Raw genomic sequence first — 14,580 nt, 5'->3', positions numbered from 1 at the left:
CCCAGCGGATGTTGGCTTGCAAAATAATTACTTTACAATAAATCCTAACGATATGTTTAGTGGCCAAATTACAATTTTAGTTTACATAGAATCCTGCAGCATTCTCTTCTCGGCAGTTACACCCTGCGCTCTAGCAAACGTCGAGTAATGAATCCTATTTTGAAATTCTCTCTCACACTTCCCCAGCCTCTTCTATTTTCCTCGAGACCTGGGCCCCAATGCTTGGTCATCAATCATTAAAACGTAATTCTGCCTTTGCAGTGAGTTTTCGCGTCCCATTCAATCACGGAATGGTTTGCTTCAGGGGAGATTGTAAAGCACTGCCTCACGCACCATGTCTCCACCTGCCTCCAGCCCACGTTATCCAACACCCTGCAGTCATTCATTATGTACTAACGAAAGATTCCATGCCTGTGAGGCTGAGCAGTCCAAACATTTTAATGAAGAAACTAGGGAATATTTTAAAAAATTGGGTCTGTCAGAAAGCTTGAAAAATAATGCACTATGTTGGAGTACCTTAAAATTTCATAGGTAAATATGCTACTTGTTACAGTACTATGGTGCAAAGACCAGGTCTTCATTCAATCCAAGTAAAACAGGAAGGTCTGCAGACACTGTGGTTGAAGTAAGAACACAATGCTGGAGAAACTAAGCAGGTCAGTGTACTGTACATAACAAAGATAAAATACGGAACCAACGTTTCAGGCTTGACCCTTTCATCAAGGTATTAGCAAAATGTTGCCAGGTGCCTATATCAAGTACACTGTTTGACCTGCTGAGTTTCTCCAGCATCGTGTTCTTACTCCATTAAATCCACACAGTCTGTGCCAAGTTCAACTAGATACCCATAGAGTACAAATGCATCAGCACTCCAAAATCGAGAAAAGAAACATATCTCAAGTCTCAACTACTCATGTCGCAAAGTGCACATGTCGACATCTCTCAACAGGATGACGGTACAGACCAGGGAAGAAATTATGGGCATTCCTTCCTAAGGCTCAAACTCTCCCAAATAGGACAGCTAACTTTTCTTTTCAAGGTGTCCACCATCCCATAATGAATGGCTGCAGAGTGTGGGATAATGGGGGCTTAAGCAGGTGGGTGAATGAGGCAGTGGTTTGCAATCTCCCCTGAAGCAAACCATTCCATATATGAAAAGGAAGTGGAAGTTTTCTGGGAGGATTAAACTATATTTTAGTGATTGATGGCCCAGCATCAATTAAACTGAGCTTGTTAATTACTGTGTCTGGAAGTCACTCTCCTCCTGGGTTACGTGTCAGCAAAATTTCACTGTCAAAAAGCAGCAATGTTGCAGACAAAACCATTTGTACTGAAGTGACACAATGATTATAAAACATTCATAATAAAAAAGCATTAGCTTCAGCTTTTCAAACTCAAACAATGCATTTTTTTTGAAATTAAAAATTTAGACATATAGCACAGTAAAAGGCCCTTCCAGCCTATGCCTGCCCAATCACCCCAACTGATCAACTTCCCAGTAAGTTTTGAAGGGTGGGAGGAAACTGGACCACCAAGAGGAAACACACGCAGACACAGGGAGAACATACAAATTCCTTACAGACAGCGCCGGATTCGAACCCAGGTCGTTAGTGCGGTAACTGTGATGCGCTAACTGTGATGCCCAATTAAATTGCCCTACTGCGACATTCTACTTTTAAAGAGCCCCCATCCTGAATGGTTAGAGTAGTGGATAGCACAACGCTAGCAGCCTGAGTCTGAATCCACCAATGTCAGTAAAGAGTCTGTACATTCGCCCCATGTCTGCATGGATTTTCCCCAGGTGCTCCAGTTTCCTTCCACATTCCAAGGATGGTCGGGGTTAGTTGGTCACATCGGCATATTTGGGAGGCATTGGCAGGAAGGTCCTCTCTAATAAAATAAAGGAACATTGATCATACCCACTAAGGTGTACTATAAACTTTAAACCAGCCATTCCTATGGTGGGGAGCCATACAACCCCACCCCACCCCACACCCACGGGGGCCATGGCATATCTAAGGGGGGGAGGCACAAATTGAAATTATAAAATATCTTTCACATTATTTTTATGTAGTTGGTAGGAAAGTATTAAGGACTTCTTCTCGGGGAAGGAGGCCCATAAACTTTGAGTCCTAAGGGGTCCAGAGTCAAAAAATGGCTGAGAATAACTGCTTTAAACCATCCTAAAATAAAAAGGGGATTAGCCCTAGCTTTAAAAGAGCAAGCAGAAAAATCCTGACTACTTCATTTCAGGGAAGGGGAATAATTCTCCAGTCCACAACGTCAACTCACCATCTCGCTTCTCCCTTTCTTCCTGCAGCCGTTTCTGTGCCAATTTTTCATACTCATCCTTGTCCCATTTCTTACGGAAGTCCATATTTTTCATCTGCGGGGGTGAAGACAGCTGGATTTAGACATAGAAACTGGGATGGGACATTGGGAAGGGTTAGCAGATCAGTGAAAGGAACATCTGCATCTCCTCCTTGAGCACACGGAAGGAAGCTTGATTTCACTCTCAGGTGAACCCAACATTATGCCATTTCAATAAATTTAACATTTTATTTGGAATCTGCAATGTAGAAAACGTGGAAGCTAATTCGCACATTGCAGCTCCCATACATGGAAATGGAACAAATTACTGCCTGTGGATGATGAAAGTGGGACATATATTAGTCCAGGACACCAGCATGAACTTACTTGCACCGCTTCAGAAATATTTAAGTTCATTGTCATATACATGATGGACAGATGCAAAGGAAGTTCTTAATTGCTGCAGCTTCCCAGGTACATGCATGTGCACGCACACGCACAAAAAAGGAGAATAAAGGATAGTAACATAATTGAAGGGGAAACTAAATAAATAAATGATCTGTGATGTGTGTAATCGGTGATTCAATATCAACAAGGCAAAGTATGCAGAGACTTCGGTTTAACTAAAAGTTATTCCAACAGTTCCTCTCCCTAGATTAGGTGGTAATATATATACTTATCCTTTCACACCCTTGAATCTTCTGAAATGCTGTGCATCCAAGAAGCACATTTGTTCACAGTCATCTTCTTTATCTTCTGGTTGTCCATCCCATAGGATGATGATGGTCCCTTTCAGTCAGTTTGTGGGGTTTGATATGTGGATACCCCACTCCTCAGAAAGGAGCAGCGTGTGCGTGAATGGATTTAGGTGAGTGGGGGTTGCACAGGTCCAGACCCACTCTCTCGACATCGCCTCCCGGATCCAGTGGCATGTTGAGGTCCAAGACGGCTGGGGTAGTTCTGTTGCAGTGAATGGCCAGACCAAGCTTTGATGTAAGCGATGCCCTTTCCGCGCTTCACAGCACGTGCTTGCTAGATGGCCTTTAACCCTACGAGAAGGTTTGTCCACCCTTGTTTTACATCCTGCAGGGTGTCTATCCACCCTCCACACAAGGCAAACCTGGTGGGGGAGCTGGTTTAGTCGCCGACCGCCCAATTATTTGACAGGTAGTACTGGGTTTCATGGTACCAGTAGCTCTCAGATGAGTGAGCTGTTCACAGTACAGGAAGTCCAGCAAGAGCCCACTAAAACAGTGTGGATGCTACTTCAGTAAACAGACCAGAATGGATAGATTTTTGCATAGTAGGAAGGAATCTTGGGAAAAGACAGGTAGCTGGAGATCAGCCCAACATCAGACCAGCCATGATCTCACTGAATGGCCTGCTCCTGCTCCTATTTCTTATGTGTTCTAACCGTGTCCACAAGAATGTACTTATAATTCAGAGCATTTAATTGAGAAAAATAATGAACAGATTTGTGTTTACGTTATTGTAAGAAGTATTAAGAATAAGGGTGATAAACTTTGAGTATGGTTCCATAAGTATGTGGAATTACCATTACAGAAACTTGGGTGACACAAGGACAAGTTTGGCTGATACATGTTGTGGGATTTCAAAAGGGATAAGGGAGGGAGGTAAAAGAGAAGAGTGGCATTGGTAATCAAAGATAGTATCACAACTGCAAAAAGGGAGTTCACGGAGGAGGGGCTGACGATTGAGTCATTGTGGGTGGAATCAGAAACAGGAAGGAGGCAATCCCTGTATTTGCAGTAGTCTATAGGCCTCCAAATAGCCACAGGCCACTGAGGGGCAGAGAAGTAGCTACATTTTGGAAAGGTCCAAAAATAACAGGGCTGTTATTATGGGAGACTCCAACTTCCCTAATGTTTACTGGCATCTCCTGAGGGGAAAATGTTCAGATTGGGCATAGTTTGTCAAGTGTGTCCAAGAAAGATTCACGACACAGAATGTGTACAAGCTAACTAGAACAGAGGCCTTTATGGATCTGGTACTGGGCAATGAACTTGGTCAGGAGACAGACCTCTCAGTGGGGGAGAATTTCAGAGACAATGACCACACCTCCCAGACCTTTCACATAGCTATGGGCAAGGATAAGAGTGAACAAAATGGGAAAGTGTTTCATTGGGGAAGGGTTAATTACAATGAGATTAGACAGGACTCATGAGAGTAAATTGGGAGCAGACATTCTCAGGGAAATGCACAGCAGAAATGTGGAGGATGTTTTGGGACCACTTGTGTGAGGTTCTGGATAGGTTGGAAAAGATGCTATAGTAAAGGAGCCATAGTTGCCAAGAGAGGTGGGAGAGCTAGTCAAGAGGAAGAAGGAAGCATACACAAGGTTTAGGAAGCAAACATCAGGAAGGGCTCAATGAGAATTATATGGTAGCCAGGAAGAAACAAGAAAAGACCAAAGAGAGCGAGAAGGGTTCATGGATTTGCCCAAAAGGCTGGCTATACTGAGTGTAGATAAGGACCCTGGTCCAGATGGGTTGCATCCTAAATTGAAGAGGGAAATGAAAGTGGAGATAAAAGAGATTGTCATAATCTTTACCAGATATGGGAGATTATAGAATATTGGAAACTGGCAAATCAAAGGATGAGAGGGCATTATGAACAATCAAAAAATAGCACAAACTGAAATGCTGGAAATCTGAAATAAAATTAGAAAATAATGGTGATATTCTTGATGAGTAATATCACCATTTTTAGGGAGAGAATCTTTAGAGTTTAGTTTGCTAACATTTCAAAAGAGCTGTCCATAGATCATCCAACAAATGGATCCAACACAGACCCAATCCCAGTGCAGACGGGGATCAAGCAAGACCCTGCCACTATTCTTCTAAAACTTCCTCTAGTTAGAAGCTGACAAACCTATTCAAATTTCAACATCTCCACTCCACAAGCAAGACTACTCCAATCTCGGATATGACAGATTGTAGGTGATGTGTGTACATGAAGACTTGAAGACTGAGTTCCAAGTGGACATACATGACAATCAATAAAGTAACCAATGACTCCTTCAGAACTAAATGGATGTCACATAAAAAACCAAAAGATAAAGGCTCTCTACCATCCTGCCCACACTGCACATCAACTCCCAACAATTAATATCCTGGTTACAACATTTAAAAACATGAATCACTTTCTGTCTCTTGGACACCAATTGTCAGCGAATGCAGAATCAATGCCAAAATTCACCTTGCTCTGATGTGAAAAAGGATTTTCACAGGTCAAAACCTCAAATCTGGTACCAAATGCTCTGCTCTGCTGCAGAGAGAGGCAACTTGCAGCGCAGGAGAATGAACACCAACACTGCTGCAAGACAATTAACATAACCAATCTCAGTATCCTCTCCAACACCAACATCCCTCTCTGGACACTCCTTGGAACCTTTCTCCACATTTCCCACTGGAGGGTCTTTTCATCCTTCTTTGAGAAGATCCTCAAATAAAGATGGTGGAGAAGACTCACAGAAATGCTCCAGGGATGGGGAAACATCCGCTGGAGTAAGAACAGATTTGGTCTCCTTGTATAAAAAATGACTGAGAAGAAATTTGACAGGAGATATTCTGATCTGCAGGGTTTTGCACCCCCCCAGCACCCCCCACATTGGAACATAGAAATCCACAGCACATTACACACCTTTCGGCCCTCAATATTGAGTCGACTTAATCGCCTGTCTAGAATTTCCCTCCTGCATAACCCTCCATCTTTCTCAGATCCATGTATCTATTGAATAATATTGCACCTGCCTCTACTACTGTTGCCAGCAGCACATTCCAAGGCTCCTACAACTCTGTGAAGAATGAACCTCTTGCAACCCCACCCCGGTACTTACTCCCAAGCTCCTTAAAACTATGCCACCTCGTATTAGCTGTTTCAGTCCTGGTTAAAGCCTCTAGTCATCCACCTGATCAACACCTCTATCAGGCCACCCCTCATCTTGCTCCAAGGAGAATAGACTGAGTTCACTCATTACTGATCCTCAGTGCCCCTCACCTCTCTCTGTATTGCCTTCCCTCCTTCTCAACTCCCTCACACCTTCCTAGTTTCCATCCCTATAATTCCAAAATCATCTCTTCCTTACTGCTACCCTTGCTGTTCCTCACGGTCCCCTCCCTCTCTCCAATTGTCCTTGAACTCATCAACCCTGCCCCCTCTCCATTTACTCTGACCTCTTTTGGCCATTCTCCCCTCTCCATTTGCTCTGAACCCCCTCTCTGTGACACCTGCCCCTTCTTGATTTGCTTTGAACCTCTTGTGACCCACTGCCCCCTCTCCATTAATCCTGAGCCCCCTCTGTGACCCCTCTCCATTTCCCCTGAGCCCTCGTGACCCCTCCCAATTTACCGAGCCCTCTCTGTGACCCACCTCCATTTACCCTGAGCCCCCTTACCCCTCCCCATTTGCTCTGAGCCCCCTCTGTGACCCATTCCCTCTTCATTTACCTGAGCCCCCTCTGATCCCTCCCCATTGACCCTGAGCACCCCATGACCCCTCCCCATTGACCCTGAGCACCCCGACCCCTGCCCCCTCCCCATTGACCCTGTCCCCCCAGCCCCCTCTGTGACGCTGCCCCCTCTCCATTTACCTGAGCCCCTTCTGATCCATCCCCATTGACTTTGAGCCCCCCATGACCCTGCCCCCTCTGTGACCCCTGCCCCCTCCCCATTGACCCTGAGCCCCCTGTCCCCTCCCCATTTGCTCTGAGCCACCTTTGTGACCCATTCCCCCTCTCCATTTACCTGAGCCCCCTCTGATCCCTCCCCATTGACTCTGAGCTCCCATTGACCGAGGCCCCATGACCCCTGCCCCCTCTGTGACCCCTGCCCCCTCCCCATTGACCCTGAGCCCCCTGTCCCCTCCCCATTTGCTCTGAGCCCCCCTGTGACTCATTCCCCCTCTCCATTTACCTGAGCCCCCTCTGATCCCTCCCCATTGACTCTTGAGCTCCCATTGACCGAGCCCCCATGACCCCTGCCCCCTCTGTGACCCCTGCCCCCTCCCTATTGACCCTGAGCCCCCTGACCCCTCCCCATTTGCTCTGAGCCCCCTCTGTGACCCATTCCCCCTCTCCATTTACCTGAGCCCCCTCTGATCCCTCCCCATTGACCCTGAGCCCCCATGACCCCTGCCCCCTCTGTGACCCCTGACCCCTCCCCATTGACCCTGAGCCCTCTGTCCCTTCCCCATTTGCTCTGAGCCCCCTCTGTGACCCATCACCCCTCTCCATTTACCTGAGCCCCCTCTGATCCCTCCCCATTGACCCTGAGCCCCCATGACCCCTGCCCCCTCTGTGACCCCTGACCCCTCCCCATTGACCCTGAGCCCCCTGTCCCTTCCCCATTTGCTCTGAGCCCCTGTGACCCATCACCCCTCTCCATTTACCTGAGCCGCCTCTGATCCCTCCCATTGACTCTGAGCCCCCATGACCCCTGCCCCCTGTGACCCCTGCCCCCCATTGACCCTGAGCCCCCTGACCCCTCCCCATTTACCTGAGCCCCCTCTAATCCCTCCCCATTGACCCTGAGCCCCCCATGACCCCTGCCCCCTCTGTGACTCCCTCCCCATTGAACCTGAGCCCCCCATGACCCCTGCCCCCTCTGTGACCCCTGCCCCCTCTCCATTTCCCCTGTTCCGCCTCCCATCCCGGCCGCCTGCCCTGTCTTTATCCCGGCCCCAGCCGGTTTCGGCCCGTCCTGGGCCCCGCTCCCCGGCTCCACACTCACCCCGCTCCCCGACGCCATCCTGCCTCCCTCCGTCTGCCCGTCCGCCGACCGGCTATGAAACCGCGGCACCCTTCCCTCCAGCAGGCAAGAGGCTCCCTGCGGTCTGCACGGGGCTCTGCGGCGCCGCAGCGCCACCTGCAGCCTCGGCAGAATTTGTTCCTCCTTCAACTCAAGTGTCAATCAAAGCCCAGAGGCCACAACAACAATGTGCATTCATGCAGCACCTCTGAGCAGCAAGTCACTTGGATAGATCAATGTTCCTGCTTAAAAAAATAGGGAGATGCTAAAACCTGTGAAGTTCGAGCAAAAATTATGGATTAGGAATGGAGAGGGTGAGCAAATTTATCCACACCTTGGTGAAGGGTTCAAGCCCAAAACTTTGGTATCTTTGTTCTAGAAAGGACAATGTTTGACCTGCTGAGTTTCTCCAGCATCATGCTTCGACTTCAACCGTGGTGTCTGCAGACTCTTGTATTTTACTCCTGAGCAAAGTTTCTGGGAGTCACTATCTCAGAGGACCTTTCCTGGACCCAACACACTAATGGCATCGTGAAGAAAGCACCTCAGCGCCTCGACTTCCTCAGGAGTTTGCGGAGGTTTGGTGTGACATCGGAAACCCCGGCAAATTTCTAGTGGAAAGTGTGCTGATTGGCTACATCATGGTCTGGTACGGGGACACCAATATCCCTAAACGTAAAGCCTTGCAAAAGGTAGTGGACTCCACCCAGGATGCCACATGTAAAACCCTCCCCACTATCAAGAACATCTGCGGGGAATGCAGCTATCAGAGAGCAGCAGCAGCAATCATCAAGGATCCACACCACCCAGCACACGCTCTGTTCTCACTACTGCCATCAGGAAAGAGATCAGTGCCACAACACTCGCACCACCAGGTTCAGGGAAAGCCACTCGCCCTCCACCATCAGACTCCCCACAACAAACTCCATCAGGGACTCATTTAAGGACTCTACTTGTGCCCTTTTATTGATTTTTTTTCCCCTAACTCTGTATTACACAGTTCTGTATTACATTTCTTTATTTGGTTCAATGTGTACATTGAGTCAGTTTTTTTTTAAAATTTGCAATGTCAATACGTGGTTAATCTGCTTTACCCACAGGAAAAGGAATCTCAGGGTTGCATGTGATGTCATATATGTGCTCGGACAATAAATCTGAAATCTAAAAAACATGCAGGAACTCATCAGATTGAACAGTATCTGCCAGACTAAAGGAATGGTCAACATTTCATCGAACAGTACAGCACATGTACAGGCCCTTTGGCCCACACGAACGTGATGCCCAAATTGAACAAACTCTTCTGCTTGCATGATACACACCCTCCTATTGCCATACATATTCACCTATCTGGAAGCCTCTAAATAAGACAATGTTATCTGCTTCTGCCACTACCCCTGGCAGCCCACTCAAGGCTCCTACCACTGTGTTTAAAAACTTACCCCCTCCCCAATCTCTTTTAAACACTCTCACTTTAAATGCATGTCTTATATATAACCATATAACAATTACAGCACGGAAACAGGCCAATTTGGCCCTTCTAGTCCGCACTGATCCAAGTACCCTCCTCTAATCTCACTTACCAGAACTCTGGCCAAATCCCTCCATCCCCCTCCCATCCATACACTTATCCAATTCTTTTTTAAATGACAAAATTGACCCTGCCTCCACCACCTTTCCCACAAGTCCATTCTACACAGTAACCACTCTGAGTAAAGAAGTTCCCCCTCATGTTACTCCTAAACCTTTGCCTGTCAACTCTCAACCCATGACCCCTTGGATCCATCTCTCCTACTCTCAATGGGAAAAGCCTTTCCACATCAACTCTATCTATCCCTCTCATTATCTTAAACACCTCCATCAAATCCCCTCTCAGCCTTCTATGTTCTTGTGTGTGACATTTTTATCCTGGGGAAAAAATTTCGCTGTTTCTCATAGCATTATAAACTTCCATCAGGTCAGCTTCCAATGCTCTGGAGAAAACAACTCCAAGTTTGTTCACCCTTTATTTGGGGATAAAGTGCTAATATATATGACAGACCCAGCAAGTTCGTTGACCAAGCTTTACTCTACCCTGGAGAGAATATGGGCAAGTCTCTGGGTTCAAGATCAATTGGGACAAGGGCAAAATTATGACACTTGCAAAAGGGGACTATAGTATATTCAAAGAAAGTGGTCAATTGAAGTGGCCACAAAAGGGGAGTCAGGGTGGATTATAATCTACAAGTGTTATAAACTAAATTATATCCTCTTGATCAAAAAAATTGAGGAGGACCTAAATAGATGGATGATCCTACCCCTCATATTAGTGCAGGGTCCATTGAACCAAGATGAATATTCTGCCAAGACTTCAATACCTCTTCCAGACTCTGCCTCGGGCACTGCCCCAGAGATTCTTTCAGAATATTAATGTACAGGTAAGTAGGTTCATTAGGAATAGGAGAGTGACCAGGGTCTCCATGCAGAAATTAACCTGGGATTACTGTCTGGGCAGACTGAGATTACCAGACTTTAAGAAATACTATTAGGCAGCACAGTCGAGGTCCATCACCTCACTCACTGAGGAAGGAGGTATACCATCCTGGGCACAAATTGATCTGTACACAATAGGTGAGAAGATAGCAGAAGACTTTATTTATAAATAGGATTCTAAATTGTTATCGGCAACAGACACCCCCTTATTAAAACACACTCTTGATGTGTGGAACAAGATTAATCGATGCATTGGATTTGCAGTCCGTTTACATTTCTCTCTTTTGTATACACATCTTTTTCTTGAGTACAGTTTGCACAAGCAGAAATTCTGTCTGGCCCACAGGCAAAAGAAATTCAGGGTTGTATGTGATGTCATGTATGTACTTTGACAATAAATCTGAACTTTTGACTTTGTTTAATCAAACTCATTAAGGACATTTCTCATAATTTAGACATACAGCTGGTAACAGGCCATTTTTAGCTCTTGGGTTCATGCAAACCAATTTACATTCCATTAACCGACACCCCAATACATTTTTGAACAGTGGGAGGAAACCGGGGCTCAGCTTCAGGGCAGTGTGCACCTTACCTGCGACTCTTCCAAGACACATCTGCAGTAGTGACCTGGCATAGAGTGGTGTCCAGGGCTATCACCACAGGGCAGAGAGAGTGTGTGTCCTCCATGCTGGTGCTAAAAACAGGACTCTAGCCAGTAAGGTCGCTAAGTGATTTGAATCAGCCAATGGCAAAGGTGTGCACTGACCAGTGGTCGGAGCCCAACCTTAACTGGAGTTCCACCTGCAAACCATAACTTTGTAACTTTGAGTGGTACAAAAGTACACATATTGACAAGTGGTACGACTTCCAAATGGGAGGGCACGTGACCATCACACACAATGTCTTAAACAACTTTACCATGACAGCCCAAGTTCTATATTCAATACTTTGATTTATGAAGGTTAATATGACCCTGTCCACCTGTGACACCACTTTCAGGGAATTATGTATCTGTGTTCCCAGATTCCTCTGTTCTACCACTGTTAAAACCAGTCTTAAACCTACCTGTACTCCTTCTTTGGCTTGGCTTCGCGGACGAAGATTTATGGAGGGGGTAAAAAGTCCACGTCAGCTGCAGGCTCGTTTGTGGCTGACAAGTCCGATGCGGGACAGGCAGACACGATTGCAGCGGTTGCAAGGGAAAATTGGTTGGTTGGGGTTGGGTGTTGGGTTTTTCCTCCTTTGCCTTTTGTCAGTGAGGTGGGCTCTGCAGTCTTCTTCAAAGGAGGTTGCTGCCCGCCAAACTGTGAGGCGCCAAGATGCACGGTTTGAGGCGTTATCAGCCCACTGGCGGTGGTCAATGTGGCAGGCACCAAGAGATTTCTTTAGGCAGTCCTTGTACCTTTTCTTTGGTGCACCTCTGTCACGGTGGCCAGTGGAGAGCTCGCCATATAACACGATCTTGGGAAGGCGATGGTCCTCCATTCTGGAGACGTGACCCATCCAGCGCAGCTGGATCTTCAGCAGCGTGGACTCGATGCTGTCGACCTCTGCCATCTCGAGTACTTCGACGTTAGGGGTGTAAGCGCTCCAATGGATGTTGAGGATGGAGCGGAGACAACGCTGGTGGAAGCGTTCTAGGAGCCGTAGGTGGTGCCTGTACTACCCAACCATGAATTACACCAGGAGTATAAATTACCACAATATGCCAAAAGACAGATAAAGAATAACAATGAAGGGATAGATGGACAAATAAATATTCATATTTGCAGTTAATGCAAGAAGAAAGTGACATTTGAGTCGTAGGCTGATCTTTTAGTGGTCCTGGAGTAGTTGGTGATGAATGCAGTAAGAGCCTGACATCTAGTCCTGATCCCAGAGGTGATCTTCAGGCTTCTGTACCTTCTGCCCAAAGCGAGCCATGAGAAGAGGTTGTGATGGGCATCCGTGATGATATTGGCCAACTTCGTGACCAATCTGATCAAAGAAAATTACACCTTGGGAGCACACCCTTCAATTTTCGCTGCAGTTTTTCAGCCGAGACAGGCTCGGAGATGCAAGGCTAAGATTTGAACCCTTCCCTTCGACATTAATGGAAGGCCTGCAACACTCTGAGCCACAGATGAAAGATGTTGCAACTTTGGCACGGGGAGGGGGGGGGGGGTTTGCATCACAGGAAGGAAGTCACATACAGCATGATGAATCTACATAATCTCTTTTAAGTCCAAACTAGTGCATCCAAATATTAACAGAAACCCACTGCAGAATCATTGCCTACAAACCAAACTAGTGAACCTGCCTCAGAGCACAGAATGAAAAGCTCAATTATATACTTTCACTTCCCTTTTAGACCAGTGGTTCACAACCTTTTACTTTCCACTCATATACTACTTTAAATATTCCCTCTACCATAGGTGCTCTGTGATTAGTAAGGAATTGCTTAAGGTGGTATGTCGGTGGAAAGAAAAAGTTTGAAAAAAACCACTGTTTTAATCGTCCCTCATTGACTCGTTATGTGCTCGGTTTCAGAACTCCGAAGGAAATGAATGGGCCAATGACAACTTTTCTCAAGCAAAATATTTCAGTAACATTTGGGTCTAGAGCAGTGATTCTCAACCTTCCCTTCCCTCTTAGTAAGCAATTCCTTACTAATCACAAAGCACTGATGGCATAGGGATTATTTAAAGTGGGATGTGAGTGGAAAGAAAATGGTCGAGAACCACTGGCTTAGAGCTTCCTAAAACTCTATATCCAAGAACTTGTATCAGAGATAACCACTTTAATAAATAGTGCAGTGAAATTCAATATTTTCAAGTATCCAAAGGTGTCAAAATTAACAATTGCATGCAAACTATTAGTGCAACATTTTGTCCTATTGAGGTAGTGACATGGTTCAAGTACTGAACTAGTAATTTGATTTCAAGATGCTACATAATAACAGACCCATCTGGCCCTTGAGACATCCAATTACATCCACGTAACCAATTAACCTACCAACCCCATACCTCTTTGGAATGTGGTAGGAAACCAGCAGTTACAAGGAGAACGTACAAAGTCCTTATAGACAGCAGCAGATTCGAACTCAGGTCACTGGTATTGTTGCTAACCATGTCATTAATTTAATTAAAAGGAAGAATCATCTATAAACACTCTGCTTTAGGATTTAACCCAGTGGTTCTCAACCCTTTTCTTTCCACTCACATACCACTGTAAGTAATCTCAATGCCATCTTGATAAGGGTTCTGGCCTGAAACAGCTGCCATTCCTTTCTCCTGCTGACACGGCTCGACCTACTGAGTTCCTCCTGCAGTTTGGTTTCATCTTGAGACACTATGTGGCCGCCTTCAAATGACATCAGGATACTTAGTTCAGCATTACATAGGGGAACACAGTTAGCGCCATGCTGTTACAGCGCTGTCTGTAAGGAGTTAGCACGTTCTACCTGCATCTGTACGAGTTTCCTCCAGGTGCTCCAGTCTCCTCCCGCCATTCAAAACATACTGGGGTTGTAGGTTATGTAAGGCAGCAGTGGCATATGGACCAAAAGGACCTGTTACCGTGCTGTGCAGGTGGTCCCCTACTTATGACCTATGTGACTTAAGGCCATCATACATACGAATGGAAAAAAAATACTGCATAAATTTTTTAAAATATATATAAATATAAAAATGACACTTCAGGTCCCGGGGATCCAGGGGCTGTTTATTTTGACCGACCAACATGCCGGCAGCCACGAGCCAGGACTCCACTGCTGCTGAGTGCGTTCTATTTTCGGGACACGAAGGCTGTGGCGGACCCAGTGTTCGAGGTGGGGGAGGTAAGCACAAGCCCAGAGTAACACGCGTCCTTCAAGATCCGACTGATCGGACAGAATAGAACTTGGACGCATGTCGGGGACCATCTGTGTATCAAAAAATCTCAACTCCATTGAGTCAACATGCTAACTGGTCTCGCTAATCACTGATGCCTGAATTAAACAAGCTAGGATGCAAGAGACATGTACCAAACCCAACAGTTTTTCACATCCATCCTT

At 46.2% G+C, this 14,580-nt stretch overlaps 1 protein-coding gene across 1 annotated transcript in view; it reads right to left on the bottom strand.

Annotated features, from left to right (window-relative positions):
* The window catches only part of zmat2 (zinc finger, matrin-type 2), a 32,747-nt gene extending 24,577 nt beyond the window's left edge, over positions 1–8,170 (bottom strand). Inside the window, exons 1-2 of the mRNA XM_069898038.1 lie at positions 8,061–8,170; positions 2,293–2,386 (exon numbers count right to left, since the gene is read on the bottom strand). Of these exons, the coding sequence (XP_069754139.1) occupies positions 2,293–2,386; positions 8,061–8,078 (112 nt within the window). The 5' untranslated portion in view covers positions 8,079–8,170. The remainder of the gene's footprint in view (positions 1–2,292; positions 2,387–8,060) is intronic.
* Positions 8,171–14,580: the final 6,410 nt, after the last annotated feature.

This window comes from Narcine bancroftii, chromosome 9, assembly GCF_036971445.1.
Source record: "Narcine bancroftii isolate sNarBan1 chromosome 9, sNarBan1.hap1, whole genome shotgun sequence".
NCBI lineage: Eukaryota > Metazoa > Chordata > Chondrichthyes > Torpediniformes > Narcinidae > Narcine > Narcine bancroftii.
This window is presented reverse-complemented; position numbering and strand designations above follow the sequence as displayed.